The 17,614-nt window shown below is 56.1% G+C and overlaps 3 protein-coding genes across 4 annotated transcripts; 2 read left to right on the top strand and 1 right to left on the bottom strand.

The window, feature by feature from the left end:
- Nucleotides 1–2,346: 2,346 nt before the first annotated feature.
- On the top strand, nt 2,347–5,985 carry CPSF4L (cleavage and polyadenylation specific factor 4 like). The gene is made up of 7 exons (XM_054293049.1): nt 2,347–2,449; nt 2,817–2,966; nt 3,223–3,318; nt 3,902–3,995; nt 4,301–4,366; nt 4,466–4,619; nt 5,977–5,985. Exons 1-7 carry the CDS (start codon nt 2,347–2,349, stop codon nt 5,983–5,985), a joined length of 672 nt encoding a protein of 223 aa, XP_054149024.1.
- CUNH17orf80 (chromosome unknown C17orf80 homolog) lies at nt 5,704–9,026 on the bottom strand. The gene is made up of 5 exons (XM_054293048.1): nt 8,196–9,026; nt 7,706–7,943; nt 7,200–7,307; nt 6,665–6,781; nt 5,704–6,144 (listed from the first exon to the last, which is right to left on the bottom strand). The coding sequence occupies exons 1-5, from the start codon at nt 9,024–9,026 to the stop codon at nt 6,116–6,118; spliced, it is 1,323 nt and encodes a 440-aa protein (XP_054149023.1). The 3' UTR covers nt 5,704–6,115.
- Nucleotides 9,027–9,255: 229 nt separating this feature from the next.
- On the top strand, nt 9,256–17,584 carry FAM104A (family with sequence similarity 104 member A). Of its 2 annotated transcripts, XM_054293178.1 has the most exons (4): nt 9,256–9,335; nt 11,125–11,221; nt 15,217–15,279; nt 16,934–17,584. In XM_054293178.1, the coding sequence occupies exons 1-4, from the start codon at nt 9,289–9,291 to the stop codon at nt 17,171–17,173; spliced, it is 447 nt and encodes a 148-aa protein (XP_054149153.1). In that variant the 5' UTR covers nt 9,256–9,288; the 3' UTR covers nt 17,174–17,584. The 2 variants fall into 2 exon arrangements, with proteins under 2 accessions (XP_054149153.1, XP_054149152.1); XM_054293177.1 differs by lacking the exon at nt 15,217–15,279.
- The last annotated feature ends 30 nt before the right edge of the window (nt 17,585–17,614 follow it).

The following is a 17,614-nucleotide window of genomic DNA, read 5'->3' as shown; positions in this document are numbered from 1 at the left end:
CCCTTGCCCCATGTCACTGTGCCAGGGTCCCATGTCCCATCCCCGTGAGCCAATCACCCTGGTCGCTGTGCCAGGGTCCCCTGTCCCATCCCCTGCCCCTGGTCACTGTCACCTGGGGGGTCACTGTCACCTGGGGGGTCACTCCTCTTGTCCCTTAGGGATGCTGTGGCACAGAGCAGCGCGGTTCGGTCCCTGGGCTGGGCTGTGCTCCCCGGGGCTGTGGGGCAGGGAACAGCCCTGCGGTGACACTTCACGGGCCGCCTGTCACTGTCACCGTCACTCGGCCGCCCTGATCTTTGTGACGCCTGTCGGCTCCGGGCTGGGGCTCGGCAGCGCCGCGGTGCCGCGAGGTGATGGGGCAGAAAGTGCGAGCGGGGCTGCAGAGCGTGAGCACGGCCGGGACACGGGGACAGCACAGGGAGGGAGCGGGGACAGCGACAGTGCAGCGTGTGCTGGGCTAGGAGCAGTGACAGCAGCACCGCCAGGGTCCGGCCAGCACCGACAGCCAGGCACCCCCAGCATCCCCAAAGCCCTGAGGTGGGCACAGTGATGTTTGTCACACCCCCGGGATGGGCACAGTGCCATTTGTTACACCCTCCTGTCACAGACAGCTTTTATGGAAAACCCTTTCCTTAGGATTTTTCCTCCTGAGAAGCTGAAAGGCCTCAGGAACAAAATGCAAACATTGATTATCTGCTGCTGTGGAATGCAACAGGTGCATCTGGGATTGGGCTCATGTGATTGTTTCTAATTAATGGCCAATCACAGTCAGCTGGCTCGGACAGAGAGCCTGAGCCACAGGCCTTTGTTATCATTCTTTTTTATTCTATTCTTAGCCAGCCTTCTGATAAAATCCTTTCTTCTATTCTTTTAGTATAGTTTTAATATAATGTATATAATAAAATCATAAATCAAGCCTTCTGAAACATGGAGTCAGATCTACATCCCTTCCCTCATCCTGGGACCCCTGTGAACATGGTCACGCTTCTAGGGTGGCACCAGGGTGTCCCATGCGGTGGGCAGTGGGTGCCCAGCACCCTGCAGCACCCACGGGCAGAGTGTGACAGTGCTGGTCCAGTGCTCTGATGGCAAGTGACAGAATGGGAGCAGGGCTCCGCGGGCCGAGGCAGCCCCGGGCGCTGAGCAGGGATGGAGCTTTGGGATGGAGCTTTGGGATAAATCCAGGGATAAATCCTGCTCCAGGTGGGCTCCAGCAAACCCACAGAGCCCTGATCGTGCCCAGAATGTGCCACCGGAGCCTGGCACCTGTGAAAGCCCCATAGCTTTCATGGCGAAGGGTTTTTGCCCTTTGGGCACAGCAGCTCATCCCATGGAGTTTTCTATCTCAGCATGGGGTGTTGTGGTCTGAGCTGCTGCTCCAGTGCCTTCACACAGGTTCTGGCCAGTCCCACCAGTACAAACTGGGCAGGGCCAGGCACAGCTCTGAATTTAAAGGGAATGGTTCTTGGGGTTGAAATCCACTCAGCTACAGCAGAATTGTCACAATCTCTAATGACAGCTCAGGACAAGGTGTTGTCCTCTGTCCCAAACAAGGGATCAGGGACTCTGCAGGCTCCAGGAGCTCTCCTGCCCCCACAGATCCCTTTAAAGCTTTCTCATTTCACTATTAAAGCTGCCTGACCACGGAGGGGTGAGCACAGGGATTTAAGGGAATTTAAAGGGAATGGTTCTTGGGGTTCAAGTGCGCTCAGGGATGGAAGGGGCTGCTGGGTCCCTGCCTGTGGATGGAGCAAGGAGGGCTCTGAGGAGCATTCCACAAGAAACCACTCCATGATTTGTTGGGATGCAAAGGTGTGGCCCCTTCCAGGAGCCCAGGGCTGTGGCTCTGTCATGCCAGGCACTGGAGAGCAGGGCAGGGGCTGGCGCTGCTGTGCCCAGAGCACCCCAAGCACACCCAGCACCCACCCCGTGCTGCTGGAACGCTCCATCCCAGCACTCTGGGCCGTGTTTGTCTCTGTGCAAGGCCTCGAAGTGAGGGGTTAACCCAGCCCCTTTCCTGGAGGAGAAGCAGATGTGGGAGTGGGGAGGCTGAGAGGGGAGGGGGCTGAGCTCCCCAGCTGGGGCAGCAGCAATCAGGGCTGCAAATTGGGATCAGATGTGGGCAGCTCCCCCCTGTAAATGCAGCACTGCAGGGCTGCTGGGGCTGGTTCTGCTCTGCCTGGGGAGGAGGAGGAGGAAGAGGAAGGTTTTCCTGGGGCCCAGGGAGGCTGCAGGGACCTGCAGAGCGTGGAGCTCCCTTTGGAGAGCTGTGTTTCCCCTGGGGAGTGCCCTTTCCTCTTCCCTTTTCTCTTCCCCTTCCCCTGCTGGGCTCTCCCCGCAGCAGGGATGATGCAGGAGCTGGTGGCTGGCCTGGAGAGAATCAGCTTGGACTCGGAGGCCGATGTGGAGCAGCTCAGAGCTCAGCCCCTGCCCTTCCCGGGGGTGGACAGTAAGCTGGGGACAGGGCTGGGGCGTTTTTGGGGGGTGCTGGGGCTGTGGGAGCTTTTGGGGTTCTCCTCTTGCTGTCCTCCTGCAAAACCTGGCTGGTTTTTGTCCTGGCTCTGGGCATTGCTGCGGACAGGCTGGCAGTGCCAGGGCTGTCCCAGGTGAGCAGGACCACTCTTGGGGCTGTGGGTAAGGCAGGGCTGGGCACTGGGGACAGGCTGGCAGTGCCAGGGCTGTCCCAGGTGTGCTGGGGCACTGGGGACAGGCTGGCAGTGCCAGGGCTGGGCACTGGGGACCCGCTGGCAGTGACAGGGCTGTCCCAGGTGAGCGGGGACATTGGGGACCCGCTGGCAGTGACAGGGCTGTCCCAGCTGTCCAGGGCCACCCCCGGCCCGGCAGGACCAAGCCCACCGTGTGCAAGCATTGGCTGCGAGGGCTCTGCAAGAGGGGCGATGGCTGCGATTTCCTGCACGGCTACGATGCCAGCCGGGTGCCCGAGTGCTATTTCTACTCCAGGTTCGGTAGGTGCGGGGCTGGGCATCCCAGGGAACCCCTTCCCACCCCTGTCCCATCCCTCGGGGCTGGCCTGCAGCGAGCGGCTGATGCCACCTCCTGCCTGCGGGGAGAAGTGCCACTGTCACACAGCCAGGGTCGCTGTCCCCCCATCCCAGCCGAACCGGGCTGTCCCAGGGCACCCCAATTCCTCTGATCCAGCCCATCCTGGCGCGATTCATTCCCTGTGCATTGTCCCGAGTGTTCCATGCCTTGTCCCCACAGGGGAGTGCAGCAACGAGGACTGTCCCTTCCTGCACGCCGGTGCCACCGCCAGCACCGGGCGCTGTCCCTGGTACGACCGAGGCTTCTGCTGGCACGGTGAGCTGAGGATGGGCAGGGGGTGCCCAGAGGGGATGGGGCAGCGTGAGGGTGTTCAAAGGGGTCTCAGGTTGAGGGAAGAGATGAGGATCTGACTCCATGTTTCAGAAGGCTTGATTTATTATTTTATTATGTATATGGTATTATTTTATTATATATATTACATTAAGACTATACTAAAGGAACAGAAGAAAGGATTTCATCAGAAGGCCAGCTAAGAATAGAAAAAGAAAGAATGATAACAAAGGTTTGTGGCTCAGACTCTCTGTCCAAGCCGGCTGACTGTGATTGGCCATTAATTAGAAACAACCACATGAGCCCAATCACAGATGCACCTGTTGCATCCCACAGCAGCAGATAATCACTGTTTACATTTTATTCCTGAGGCCTTTCAGCTTCTCAGGAGGAAAAATCCCAAGAAAAGGATTTTTCAGAAAATATCATGGCTGCAGGGCAGGGTGGGCAGGGGTGCCCGATGGGGATGGTGCCCACGACCCGAGGGGGTGGATTTGGGCTCAGGACTGCAGGGAAAGCAGAGCTCTCACAATTTCGTGTCCCTGTGAGCGTCCTCTGTGCCCGGCAGGTCCCCTGTGCAAGTACAAGCACACGAGGAGGGTGATGTGTGCCAACTACCTGGTGGGCTTCTGCCCCGAGGGACCCAAGTGCAAATTCGTGCAGTACGTACTGGGGGGGCTTGGAGTGGGGTTTGGGGTGGGTAAAATCCCCTCTCTGAGGTGGCTGTGGCCCTTGCAGGGCCAGGGACAAGGACACAAAGCGGCTGAATTAACCAAACCCCACACCTGGGCTGTGCTGCTGACAGCAGGGACAGGGGTGGGGGGGCCTCAGGGGGGTTTGGGAACAGCCCTGAGGGGCTGGGGGAGCCTCGAGTGGGTTTGGGGACAGCCCTGAGGGGCTGGGGGAGCCTCAGGGGGGTTTGGGGACACCCCAAGCAGTAACTGCCTGTCCTCTGTGTCCCCTCCAGCCTCAAGGCCGGGCTGATGCCGAGCAGCACAGACCCATCCAAGGTGAAGCTGCTGTCCCTGTGCCCGTGGGGGTGATGCCCCAGGTGCCCCCCAGCTCCTGTGGGGCAGCAGGTGCCAACTGCCCCCCCTGCCCCCTTTCCCCAGGGAGCTGGATGCCCGTGTAGGCTGGTGCAGAGGGACCTGGCTGCCGCAGAGGACAGGGGAGGTGAGCACGTGCCAGCCAAGGAGCCACCTGCACGTGGCACCCGGCAGCTGTGGGACACCAGGGGCTGCCCCCCGAGCCCCCAGAGCCTGCTGGAGGGAGGCACCTGCTCCAAGGTGAGAGAACGTGGGCAATGGGACGGCTGGGAGCAGTGGTGTCACCTTGGGGGGAGGATGGGGACAGGAGGTGCTGTGGGGATGCTCAGAGTGCTCCCAAACAGCCTCTTGGACTGGAAATGTGTGTTTTCCTTGTGGTGTTTGGAGCTGGGGTGGGAACCAGCAGGGGAAGGGATTTCAGAGGTAATAACCACTGGGAACAACAAATCCCCAGAGGTTTGGTGTAATTGGAACTCTCAGGGGGCTGTTCCACGATCCCATTCCTTTGGAAATGGGGTGGAAATGAACACATGGGGATGTGGCAGGGGCTGATCCAGCACAAACCCCTTCCCTGTGCCCCCAGAGAGGATCAGCCAGACCCTGTGCCAGCCAGAGCAGGAGGACTCAGCTGGAAATGCTGCTGGGAAAGTGACTGCAGTGCTCCACAGAGCTCAGGAGAGGAGGAGGAGGATGAGGAGGACACACAGCATGGACACAGCACTGGGACAGCCAGCAGGGTCTGCCCAGCACAGCTCACAGCACAGAAATCACTGCATGCAATGGCAATCGGGGCCTGGCACAGCTGGCTGCTCCCCTGGCACAGCTGGCTGAGGGCAGCAGCAGCACTGCCAAGGTGTGAAGGGTGCAGGCCTGGCTGGGACCAGGATCCTGGGCACAGGGAGGGTGGGGATGTGCTCATCCCTTGGGAAAGGGGCACAAAGCACCACGTCTGAGATCACAACCCAAGCAGGAAAGGAAAATCCACGCAGGTTTTTATTGCTGGTGAGAGAGTTTTTGGTGCAGCACCTCGGTCACAGCACTACTGCACTCTGCAGAATAAAGAGCTCAGACTTTTAATTCTTGGCTCTTTTTTTTTTTTTTTTTGCTCTTCATGCCTGGAACATGAGCAACCCTTTCCCAGACATGTCTGGGGATGGCAGGCTCCAACTAGCACTGCTGACTGTCCTGGTTTGCCCTTTGGGCACAGCAGCTCATCCCATGGAGTTTTCTATCCCAGAATTGGGGTGTTGTGGTCTGAGCTGCTGCTTCAGTGCCTTCACACAGGTCCTGGCCAGTCCCACCAGTACAAACTGGGTGAGTACAAACTGGGCAGGGCCAGGCACAGCTCTGAATTTAAAGGGAATGGTTCTTGGGGTTGAAATCCACTCAGCTACAGCAGAATTGTCACATAATCTCTAATGACAGCTCAGGACAAGGTGCTGTCCCCTGTCCCAAACAAGGGATCAGGGACTCTGCAGGCTCCAGGAGCTCTCCTGCCCCCACAGATCCCTTTAAAGCTTTCTCACTTCACTATTAAAGCTGCCTGACCACGGAGGGGTGAGCACAGGCTGTCCCTGTCACCTCTGTGCCACACCAGCCGACCTGAAAGCAGCTCCTCCTCAGCTGCAGCCCCAGCCAGGCCCCTGCAGCTGGGAATTCCTGCTGGGCTGCTGCTCCTGGCTGCTCTGCTGCCTCCCCAAAGCTGGGGCTGTTCCCTGGCTGCCGCTCCAGCTCCTTCAGTGGTATTTTCTCCAGCGGTGCTGCTCTGGAAGAACAGAGAGGAAAAAATCCTAGGGTCAACACAGGGATCTGTTTGGGGGCTCCAGTCCAAGTGCAGCTTCTGTTTCTGTGTTTGGAACCACCCAAACACCCCCAAATTCCTTGTAATCTGTCAGGATTGGTGGAACGTCTCCTCCCTCTGCCCCGTGTGGGCTTTTCCAAGTGCTCCTGACAATCCTGGTTCTTCTCCAGGGAGAAGCTGTGAGTCAGCAGCTGCTATCAGCACTTTTATTAAGCAAATTCCTCTGCCCACCTAGAGAATCCTGCTCTCTGAGCTCTGGGATTAAATGGGGAGTGTTTAAACAATTTCATTTCAGAGCTTTAATTAACAGGGATGCTAAACAGTGTTTCCAAGTGTTGCAAAAGGAAGAATTCCTGAAATAGGAAATCTTACTGAAGTGCTGATAGTTCCAGCCATAGCTGATCCAGAGCTTTAATTAACAGGAGTGCTAAACAGACTTTCCAAGTGCTGCAAGAGGAAGAATTCCTGAAACAGGAAGCCTTACTGAAGTGCTGATAGTTCCAGCCATAGCTGAGTAGGCAGTAGCCAGCCAGGAGCATGGAGATTCCAGCAGGTCCCCCCTGCTTCACGTGGATGTACTTGGCACAGTAACTGCCCCAGGCTGTTGGGAGAGAAAGGAGAGGGGTAAATCATGGGCTGCCCTTGGGAATTCACTGCTTCCCTGTGACTTTACACAGCCAAAGTGTTGGGGAGGTTTGTTTGTTTATTCCCAGTGCCAGAGGGCAGGGATTGGTGGGATGATGGATGGGAAGGAACTGTTCCTTGTGAGGGGTGAGGCGCTGGCACAGGGTGCCCAGAGGAGCTGTGGCTGCCCCTGGATCCCTGGCAGTGCCCCAGGCCAGGCTGGATGGGGTTTGGAGCCACCTGGGACAGTGGAGGGCAGGGGATGGCACTGGATCATCCTTCTGGTCCCTTCCATCACCCCATGACTTGTGCTTTGTAAAGATCCAGGCTGGCTATTTGAACAAAGTAAACCAGGGAAGTGGGATGGATGTGCCCCAAAAGCCAGGAGTTCTCACCTCTCTGCACTGCTCCCAGCAGCCCCTGGGCAGAGAAGCTGCAGGTGCTGATCCAGGTGTGCAGCTCGCCCAGCCTCACCTCCATCAGGGGCCTGTCGGCGAGGGGACCTGCAGGGTGACACAGCCTGGTCACAGCCACGAGGGCTCTCTGCTGGGATGGCATGGGAGGTGCCTTTTGGGCTGGGAAAAGGAGAGGGAATCACTCCTGCCACAGAGTTTGGGCTCCATCAGCCCAAGACTCCATAAAAACATCACCCATTGGTGTTGCAGGCTGGAGGAGGCCCAGGTAAAGCTCCTTGGATTCTCCTGGATCCTTCCCTGGGCAAGCCCAGCATTCCCTACCCCTCCTTTCCCATTCCCTACCCCTCTTTTCCCATTCCCTACCCCTCCTTTCCCATTCCCTACCCCTCTTTTCCCAATCCCTCCTCTTCCTCTCCTGTTCCCTGCCCCTCCTCTCCCATTCCCTCTGCCATTCCAGCACATCCCAGCAGGGAGGTTTTCATTACCTTGCTGCCCCTGAGCCAATCCACCCCTGGCTGTCTCCACCGTGATCCTCACATCCTCGTGGAATCGACTCCCTGGAAACATCCTCAGCCCTCCTGACTCGGGATACAATTCTGGAAACCACTCCAAGCCCCGGGCGGAGCAGAGGGGCTGGGTTTGGGGTGTGAGGGGCAGAGCTGGGCTCAGGTTGGGCTGGATTTGGGGTGTGCAGGGCAGAGCCAACCCTGGGCTCACGGTGGGCTGGATTTGGGGTGTGTGGGGCAAAGCCAGCCTCGGGCCGGGCTGGGTTTGGGGTGTGAGGGGCAGAGCTGGGCTCAGGTTGGGCTGGATTTGGGGTGTGCAGGGCAGAGCCAGCCCTGGGCTCACGGTGGGCTGGATTTGGGGTGTGTGGGGCAAAGCCAGCCTCGGGCCGGGCTGGGTTTGGGGTGTAAGGGGCAGAGCCAGCCCCAGGATGGGCTGGGTTTGCAATGCCAGCCCCGGGGCTGTGCTCACGGTGGGCTCGGGCACTGCCGCCCCTGGCAGCCCCAGCTCATTCCCGGCTGTCCCCCAGCCGTGAGCTCCGATGGGCTCCGCCGGTGCCAGCCGGAGGCTCCGGGGGTGCAGAGCACACACGGGGGGTTCAGATCGCTCCCCAGTTTCCATCTGCACCCGCTCCGCTCCTGCTCGGGGTTTGTCTCTTCCCTTCTTCTGGACGAGGTCACCGGGGCTGTCGCCGCTCTCAGCGGGCTCTCGCGGTGTCTTTGTCGCCTTTAAGCCGCTTTTCCCTCCCTTGGAGCTCCCGCTCCCCGCGGTTCCCTGGCTCGGCGCCTCCTTGCTCCGGGATTTCGGGGCAGATTTGCGGGGAGCGGGGCCGGGCTCCGTGCGTTCCCCGCGGCTCCGCGGCTCCTTCTCCCGGACCACCCTGGCTCGGTGCTTCTCGATCACCACCTTCACCCCCTCCCGCAGCCTCTGGGGCACATCCTCCACCTCCTCGGGGTGCAGGTCCAGGCTGCGGGCCACGTCCTGCACCGCGCCGGGGCCGGAACCGGGTGCGGCGGGGTCGGCATCGGGGCAGGCGGGGCCGGTACCGGGGGCCGGGCGGGGACGCGGCGCTGGGCTCGGCTCCGGGGCGCTGCCGCTGGCGGCGGAGTGCTGGGGGTTCGATCCCGGTGCGCTGGCGGGGCTCGGGCGGGCATCTCGGGCACTGCTCGGGACGGGCCTCGCGGTGCTGCCGGGGCCCGGCCCGGGGCTCGCTGCCGGTGCTGCCTTGCAGTGCGGGAGGTGCGCGCGGAGCCGCTTGAAGGGCCGCCCGCAGTGCGGGCACAGCTCCGTCCCCGCCGCCATCACCGGCACCGGAACCGCCCCGCTGACGTCACAAAGCCCGCCCGCGCGGCGGCGCTGTGACGTCACAATGTCCCGGCCCCCCGCCCCGGCGCACGCCGTGACGTCACGGGGGCGAGGCGGCGGAAGCGGCGGACGCGGCGGAAGCGGCGCTCGGGGCCGGGCAGGGCCGCGCTGCCGCCCCTCAGCGCGGCCTCCGCCCCTCGGCGCGGCCTGTCCCGCTCAGCGCGGCCCCTCCGCCCGCCCCGCCGCGCTCCCGCCCGCCATGAGCTGCCGGCAGCCGCTGCCGAGCGAGCGGGGAGCGAGACAGAGGTGCGTGAGGGCGGCGAGGCCTGAGGGAGCGGGGGAAGGAGCGGCCGCGCTGAGGGGAAGGGGAGAGCGGACACCGAGCGCTCGGAGGGTTCAGTGGGGCTGCGGGGGTCGGGGAGGCTGGGGGCGCTCCGGAGGGTGAGGGCATGCGGGGGAGAAGCCGAGGGATCGTGGGGTGGGTGGGCGCTGAGGGGCTGACGGGGATCGTGGGGTCGGAGAATGGGGTGGAAAACCTTAAAGCCCGTCCTGTGCCGCCCCTGCTATGGGATGTGAGGGAGAAGCTGAGGGATCGTGGGGCAGGTGGGAGCTGAGAGGCTGAGGGGGGATCGTGAGTCAAGGAATGGGGTGAAAAGGACTCCAAAGCCCATCCTATCCCACCCCTGCCATGGGATGTGGGGGAGAAATCCCCCACGAGGGATCGTGGGGCAGGTGGGAATTTGTTGTGGGGGATCGTGGGGTCGGAGAATGGGGTGGAAGGGACCCTAAAGCCCGGGCCGTGTTCCCCCTACCACGGGATGTGGGGAGGAAGATGAGGGATGTGGGGGAGAAGCTGGGGGATCGTGGGGGATTGTGGAGTTGGGGAATGGGGTGGAAGAGACCCTAAAGCCCATCCCGTGCTCCCCCTGCCATGGGCACAAACACCCGGGGTGCCCCAAGCCCCGAGGTCACTGCAGGGGTTGGGGAAGAAGGAGCCAGAGGCTCCAGAGGAAAATCCCTTGCCCAGAGAGCGATCCCGGACAGACGGACAGCGTTCGGTGCCTGCCATTCAGGGATGGGGAGCAGCGAGGCAGCTCTGGGCTGTAGGCGTGGGCCAGAGCCTGCTGCACAGAGAGGAGCCGGTTATAAATACCTTTGAATGCCTCCCTCGAGTGTGTTTTGACTCATCCGAGCACGGGTTAATTTTAGGCACACCAAAACGGCTCCATCCCGTGTTTTTTTGGATCCTGGCTGACTCGTCGTCGTGTTTGTGGGGTGGGGAGGAATCGTTTGATGTTTGTGTGGGAATTCTGGGAGGCTGCTGGGGAGCAGCTGCTGCTGTGTTGGTGGCACAGAATCACCAATCGTGGGCTGGGAGTGACCTTCAGTGCCACCTCCCACTGCCCCAGCTTGTCCCAGCTCCTGTCCAGCCTGGTCGTTGAGGTGTTCCCTTTATCTCCTGCAATCTGGGAATATCAGCACTGTCCTCCTCCCAGCTCTGCTTTGCCTCGATGCCTGCAAAGATCTGGATAAAAATGAGGTTAAAGCCTGCACCCACCGTGCCAGACAGTGCAAGGTGCCATGAGAGGGTGGGAAATGCATCAGAGACAGGGAAGAGTTTGTTTTGCACAAGATGTTTCCTGACAAAACCTCATTTCCACCTGGGAGATGTGATTGCTTTGGAATGTGACTCCAAACAGAGGGGAGAGGCTGAAGAGTCCTTGTGGGGCGGTGAGAGCAGGTGAATCATTGGAGATGTGCTCAGTGCCACTCGTCCCAGGGCTGTCCCCAGCCTGCCAGGTGTCACTCTGAGCCCAGGGATTATTTCTACATCTGCAAGGCTGGCAGTTGTTAAATGAGTTTATTCTGAAGGATGGTTTTAATCCAGGTCCCTTAAACCGATAGGAAACATCTTGTGAGGAGCAGGATCCTTTTCTCTGGGGAATGTGGGAGCCCACAGCACCTCAGGGGGCTGGGGACACCGTGCATTCATTTATCCCTGCATTTTTGGGTGCCTTCAGAGGACATGGATTAATGAGCTGTTTCTTGAGCTTTCAGTGAGCTTTCTTTCCATGATCATTTCCTCTCCCTGCAGGAAGAGGAGGAGGAATGGCCCTGAAGAGGATGGTCACGTTCCCCAGAGCAAACGTAGCACCAGGAGCTCTGTCCTGCAGGACTCGTGGGACACTGAGGTGAGAGCCTTCCCAGCCAAAGCCAGGCTGCATTTCAATATCTGTGCATTTATTTTCATTTTTATTTCATAGCTTTGTGCTTGAGGGCGTGAGCTTTGGCTTGGTGACATCAGAGATTGAAATCAGCTTGGAAATCAGCATTCCCAGTGAGCCTGGTTATGCCTGGCCTGAATATTTCTGGGAGGAAATTTCAAATCCTGCCTTGCAGCACCCAGGGAAAGGAAAGAATTTCCATTTGTTTGGTTTGGTTTGGGCTGAGCTGTGCCCAGAGCTGGGGGGATGTGTCCCTGTGCTCACTGTGCCTGACCATCAGCTTTGCCTTTGCTCACAGGGAGGTGATTATTTGTGGGAGAAAGACAAAACACATTCCGGGCAGGCCTTATCTGATGTGCAAAAAATGCTCTGGTAGAGCTGCTCAGTTTAAGCAAGACAAACTCAAACCTCATTGGTTTTTTTCTCATATTTTCCTTTTTTTTTTTTTGCTGGACGTGGGATAAACTGTCTTGTTCTTACCCCTCACCAGACAGGTGTTTTCTCAGTGTAATATGAGATTTCTTGTCTTAAAAAAAATAAATTGCTGATTTCCCAACTGCTGCCAGATGTCACCTGGGTGATTCACCTGAAAATTCACTGTGAGCCATGTCCTTGTGTTGTAAAACATTCATGGAAAAAGGGTGCAGAGCACTCTGAAGTTAATGAAATTAATTTCTTTGAACGTTTTGGAAACATCCTCAGTTTTTCAGAGCCGCCTCACTTTGAAGGTGGATTGTAATGAGCAATTACAGTCTGAATTATTATGGAATTACATCAATTATTCAACTGTTAATTGAAAAACAGAAAACATTTAGTTGCTGTGTAACTTGGAGCTCTTTTACAATCTGGAAATGATTTCAGATATATATTTCTACATTCCTGTTGTGAGAGAATTAGCTCAATTATTCAACTTTTAGTTGTACTTTGCAGAAAATATTTAGTTGGTGTGTAACTTGGAGCTCTTTTACAATCTGGAAATGGATATTTCTACATTCCTGTTGTGAGGGAAACTCTCTATTAACCTGGACAAGTAGATTAAGTGACAGGAATGCTGGAAATGCCCTAAGAGCTGCTCTCCATCACAAAGGGATGGAAGCTGCTGTGTTTTCAGGAGGGAAACTCTGCATTTTGGGGTTTTTTGGGAGCAGCAGTCTGCTTTGTGCCAGCTGACCCTGCATCACTTGTCCCACAGGTCAGAGCCCTCGGTGTGTGTAGGGCAGGGAAAGCCAAAGCAGCTTTGGCACGGATTTAGTGTGGCACCAGGGATTGCAGTGGCACTAATGAAATTAAGGATGTCAGGAAATGGTGAGTGCCAGAAGCAGCACCTTTGCTTGCAGTGTGAGCACCTGGTGATGGGGCAGGGCTGGCAGTGCCACACACCAGGGGTGACAGCAGCCCTGGAGCAGCTCAGCCTAACACAGACCCTGCTTCTTGCATGCACTTGCCTGGTAAAGCCTGGTTTTAACTCATTGAACCCTGGTGTGAGGCAGGGAGGAGCTCTCCCTGCTGAGGAATGTGGGCACAGCTTCTCAAACAGCACTGAACAGATTTCCCAATGTTTTCTCCTGATGAATGGATCTTTTTTTGCTTTTTGGTTTTTTTTTTTTGGCTTGTTTTTCTTGTCAGATCCCTCAGCTGAGCATGCCCAGAAATTCAAGCCACGAGATTAAATCTGGGTTATTCCAACATTTGGTTAAGGACTTCCTGTGCCAAGGGGAGAAATCCTTGTGCTCATTGGTGCTGCTTGGAAAGTCTCAGCCACTTTGCAACACTTGCATTTAGTTTGCTGTGTGCAAATACACCTCTAGCTGGTTAAAATCCCCCTGGATTTGGGATGTTGCCTGGAAAAGGGGAGTGGGAGCAATCTGGGACTTCCAAGAGCACAGGAGAGTTGCTTTTCATCACAGGGCATTGCACACCTGCCTTTTGTGAAACATTACCCAAAGTCCTGATTCCTGTGGGCTGTTTTGGTTCAAACTGACTGTTCTCTCTTGCAGAGTGAGGCCTCTTTGAGAGCACAGCCTCAGGATGGGCAGTCAGGCAGTGCTTTAACTTTAAGCCTGATGGCGGTCAGGCAGTGTTTTTTGCCAGGATCTCTTCCCATTATTTTTGTCTTGCACGTTTTGCTCTGGAGAATGAGGTGAAGGGAGGTTTTTCCTCAGTGGCAGTTCAGACCTGGGCAGTTCTGTGATGTTACCCCTCAGTCCCTGATTTGCCCATCCACATCACATCCAGTTCCAGAGGATTTGCTGTTTTCTGCCTCTGCATTGTCCTTTCACCCAGGACAGGCAGCACTTCCAGCTTCCCCAGGATGCAAACAGATTCTCTTCAGTCTCCACCAGCGCTGCTTTTTGGGCACTTGCTGTAAGGATGTGCCATTCCTGGTGCTCTGGAGAGGCCACTCACAGGTGACAGAAACCTCTGTCCTGGGCTCAGTCCTTGGCCAGGCACAGCCACAGGGCTGCAGCTGCAGCCAGGGTTAAACATTAGCAAGGCAGAGCCTTTGCCATGGAATTTCCCTTCCTGTTCAGCCTGTCCTCCCTTTTCCAGGAGCTCAGCTGTGTTGTTTGCCCTGTGTTTGGTTAGAAATCCATTGTTTGTCCCCAGATCAGGCCAGGAGAGGTTGCAGTGGATCCTCCAATGCTGAGGTTGCAGTGGATCCTCCAATGCTGAGGTTGCAGTGAATCCTCCAATGCTGAGGTTGCAGTGGATCCTCCAATGCTGGGGTTGCAGTGGATCCTCCAGTGCTGGGGTTGCAGTGGATCCTCCAGTGCTGGGGTTGCAGTGGATCCTCCAATGCTGAGGTTGCAGTGGATCCTCCAAGGGCAATGCTGGGGTTGCAGTGAATCCTCCAGTGCTGGGGTTGCAGTGGATCCTCCAATGCTGAGGTTGCAGTGGATCCTCCAGTGCTGAGGTTGCAGTGGATCCTCCAATGCTGAGGTTGCAGTGGATCCTCCAGTGCTGGGGTTGCAGTGGATCCTCCAAGGGCAGTGCTGGGGTTGCAGTGGATCCTCCAGTGCTGGGGTTGCAGTGGATCCTCCAAGGGCAATGCTGAGGTTCCCAGCTGAGCTCTGCAGTCTGGGCAATCCCCAGTGCAAACCCTTTGCTCTGGTTTTCCCAGGGAAGGAAGCGAGTCTGAGTGTTCTGGCTGACCCTTTCCTTCCTGAACAACTTCTGCAAACCCCAGTTTCTCACAGTTCCTCTTTGTTCAGGGCAGGAGTGAAACACTGCCGGGTTCTTGGCACAGATCAAATCAAAGTTCTTGTCCCCCACTGTCCAGGGAAGGGCTGCTCTTCAGTTCTGGCTAAAACCAGATCGTGGCTCTGTTAAACTCCTCTTGAAGGCATTGAGAGCAGCAGGGGTCGAGTGGCTCCTTCTGCAGTTCCTGTCCCGAGGGATTGTCCCAGATCTGCACATTTAACAGGACATTTGTTTGTTTTAAAACTTGAAGTGTGATGTTAAGGGTTAATGAGCCCAGTAAACCTTGAAGATGCCCTTATGATAACTGAAGTATTCATAAATATCAGTGGGCTGCTTTTGATAGCTGAAGTATTCATAAATACCACTGGGCTGCTTTCCTTTGCCCCTGTAAAGCTTTGTTGATGCCTGTCTTGCTGACTTGATGACTTTAAGGATTCTTTTCTTGTCTGATTGTAGTCCAAATGCGTTTCAGAGTGTGCACCACAGCCTGGGGACATGGTAGGTGCTCCGTGTGACGTGGGCAGTGATGGAGGGGTGCCAGTGCTAGTGAACCTTTGCCTTAGAGAACTGGAAATAAAGAGGGTGTGACCAACCCCCCCTGTCACCAGCCTGAGGTGTCAGAAGCACGTCCCAGGACACGCTGCCAGCTCTGAGATGCACAGAACACTCACCGCTAACAGCTGGAAAATGTTTGTAGAGATGTGAAACGTGAGCAGCGAGCCAGGCCCGGTTCTCATTTGGATTTTTACCTTGATTTGCAGAAGGTGGCTGTAACGAAGCCCACTAAGGAGCGCAGACTAAAAGGAAACAAAGTGTCCTGTGCGGTGGGTTTCTCTCCGAGGCTGCCGGGACCCCTCGGCATCGCGTGTGACTCTTTGTGCTGCTCTGCGACAGCCCAGCACACCCCAGCTCCTCCCTGTGCTGCCGGGCTCTCTCCCTCTCTGCTGTGGGCAGAGGGGCTGCTGGCTCCCGTGGTTCCAGCTCTGCTCCCTGGGCAATGACCCCGCTGTGTTTCTCTCCCCTCTGCAGCCCGGGGCCCTTGGCTTGGCTTGCTGTGCTCCCACAGAGCTGAAGCGTTTTTGGTGCTTAGCAAAACAAAGGAATTTGTCAGGGTTGGATGGTCAGGGTCGATGGTGGATCAGGGCCGGGGGGAGGGTTGTGTTCTACCCAAACATCCACAGTGCCTCCCTGGGCACTGCACACGCTGCTGGCTGTGTGATTTACTCCAGACATGCTGCTGGGTGCAGTTTGCACCATTCCTGATTTACACACACAGTGCTGGGTGCAGTTTGCACCATTCCTGATTTACACACACAGTGCTGGGTGCAGTTTGCACCATTCCTGATTTACGCACACAGTGCTGGGTGCAGTTTGCACCATTCCTGATTTACGCACACAGTGCTGGGTGCAGCTTGCACCATTCCTGATTTACTCCAGGTGAAGCCCTTCTGGAAGTGGTGCTGAGTGGTAAATCCCTGAGGATTTAGTGAAATTTGTCCTCTTCTGATGTGGCCACAAAGCTGTGACTTGTGTGGCTTAATCCTTACAAAAATATCGATTTTTTTAGCTGCTGTCACTTACTCTGTCTGCTTTTATGAATCATTTATGGGGTGGCAGAGTAGCCACTTGCTGATTGACTCACCCAGATATTTGCAGGTCCTGACCAGCAGATCACACAGACTAAAACTGGAACTAATGGAACCTTTCCTTATCAGCCCTTAAGTGGTGTTTTATGTCTTTGAATCCCTTATGATGATGGCAAATGCTCTTCCAGCCATGCCCATGAAATGTGGTTGTCCTAAATGCTGGCAAATGAGCCCTGGCCTCTTACCCCAGTCAAATGCTGAGTTCTTTTTCCTGCATGAGCAATTCCTCAGTGCCTGTTGCTCTTTCACTGTCATGTTGAGTAAATTGGTGTGGAATTGCTGTGGAACACTTCCAGTTAACTGTGCCATGGAGTGCTTAACTGGGAGGAGAGTATCGATGGTAGGGTGTTCAAAGACTTCAAGTGGGTCTTGTGTGCATTTGTTTCTCACAGCTCTTGCTTTGGATGCTTCAGATCTCACTTTGGGGTTGCCTTGTAGGAAAGAGCTTTGCATGGTGCTCCCCTCAAACCTCTAGTGCCAACCCTGCCCTGCCTGCACTGGCACTGCAGCTCCTGGGAATGTTCTTTATTTTCCAATTCTCGGATCACCCCAGCAAACTTCACTAGTGCAAGCGTGGGCTTGGGGGCAGAGTGAGGGTTTAACTGGGGAGGATTGAGATCCAACACCCCGGAGGTCACTGCACCCCAGCTGAAGGCTTGTCCCTTCAGCTCTGTGACACTGCTATGGGCAACAACAACCTCTCCGTGCCAAGGTGGATTTAATCACTCCATCGGGCTGGAAGTGTGCAAGGGAGGGGTTTATTCTAAAGGCTTGCTTCTGTGGGGTGAGGAGGAAGTGTCTGATGTTGCTGTTCACCCTCTGTGTGTCCCAGTCCTCCAGCAGTGACAGCGGGAGCAGCAGCAGCAGCAGCAGCTGTAGCAGCAGCAGCATCAACAGCCCCGACAGAGCAGAGTCCAGCCTCAACCCCAGGATTGCAGGATCCAGCCCTGTCTCCTCCCAGCCCTTCCACGAGCAGTCTGCACTAAGCCAAGGTCCTTACTTCCACATCAACCAGATCCTGAAGGAAGCCCACTTCCACAGCCTACAGAGCCGGGGACGCCTCCCTACATGATGACCCAGCAGCTCCCTGCCTTCTGTGAAGGGACAGCACTGTGTAGATTTGATATTTCAACTTCAAAGTTTGTTAAAATGGAATTGCACAAAATTGCCTGTTGCCTTTTCAGTCTATATTTGAAATAACAGGTTAACAGGAGATTGTTTACTTGTGGTTTGCTGCACTATTGCAATGCAAAAGGGGCTTTGAAGCAATTTTTATAGGATTCTTTTTGGGGTGGTTCTAAAGTACGTGGCAAGAGGAGACTGAGGAGTCCACATGTGTGTTATAGGATTGCAAACTGTCCAATTCCAATCGACTGCCTAATCTGTTTGTTAGCAAGTTGTTGCTTTCTGTAAAGTTCTCTTAAGCGTTCCTCTTCAGTTTTATAAGTCTTTTTTTAATTTCAATAAACTAGTTAAAAAATGATTTGGCAACATAATTTTTTGAGCATTTAGA

The sequence above is a fragment of the Melozone crissalis genome, unplaced genomic scaffold (assembly GCF_028551555.1).
Source record: "Melozone crissalis strain CALT ecotype California unplaced genomic scaffold, PUWL_Pcris_2 ptg000129l_1, whole genome shotgun sequence".
Classification (NCBI taxonomy): Eukaryota; Metazoa; Chordata; class Aves; order Passeriformes; family Passerellidae; genus Melozone; species Melozone crissalis.
Note: the sequence above shows the minus strand (reverse complement) of the source record. Positions and strands in the feature narration are given on the sequence as shown.

What these genes read in the sequence shown, in the direction of transcription:
- CPSF4L (XM_054293049.1), top strand. Translation starts at nt 2,347, where the DNA reads ATGATGCAGGAGCTGGTGGCTGGCCTGGAGAGAATCAGCTTGGACTCG. An exon ending in CCCAAGTGCAAATTCGTGCA is followed by an intron (nt 3,996 to 4,300) that starts GTACGTACTGGG and finishes TGTCCCCTCCAG; the next exon opens with CCTCAAGGCCGGGCTGATGC. An exon ending in AAGCTGCTGTCCCTGTGCCC is followed by an intron (nt 4,367 to 4,465) that starts GTGGGGGTGATG and finishes ATGCCCGTGTAG; the next exon opens with GCTGGTGCAGAGGGACCTGG.
- CUNH17orf80 (XM_054293048.1), bottom strand. Translation starts at nt 9,026, where the DNA reads ATGGCGGCGGGGACGGAGCTGTGCCCGCACTGCGGGCGGCCCTTCAAG. An exon ending in CGGCAGTGCCCGAGCCCACC is followed by an intron (nt 7,944 to 8,195) that starts GTGAGCACAGCC and finishes CCCCAAATCCAG; the next exon opens with CCCACCGTGAGCCCAGGGTT. An exon ending in ATTGGCTCAGGGGCAGCAAG is followed by an intron (nt 7,308 to 7,705) that starts GTAATGAAAACC and finishes GTCACCCTGCAG; the next exon opens with GTCCCCTCGCCGACAGGCCC.
- FAM104A (XM_054293178.1), top strand. Translation starts at nt 9,289, where the DNA reads ATGAGCTGCCGGCAGCCGCTGCCGAGCGAGCGGGGAGCGAGACAGAG. An exon ending in GAGCGGGGAGCGAGACAGAG is followed by an intron (nt 9,336 to 11,124) that starts GTGCGTGAGGGC and finishes CTCTCCCTGCAG; the next exon opens with GAAGAGGAGGAGGAATGGCC. An exon ending in GAAACAAAGTGTCCTGTGCG is followed by an intron (nt 15,280 to 16,933) that starts GTGGGTTTCTCT and finishes TGTGTGTCCCAG; the next exon opens with TCCTCCAGCAGTGACAGCGG.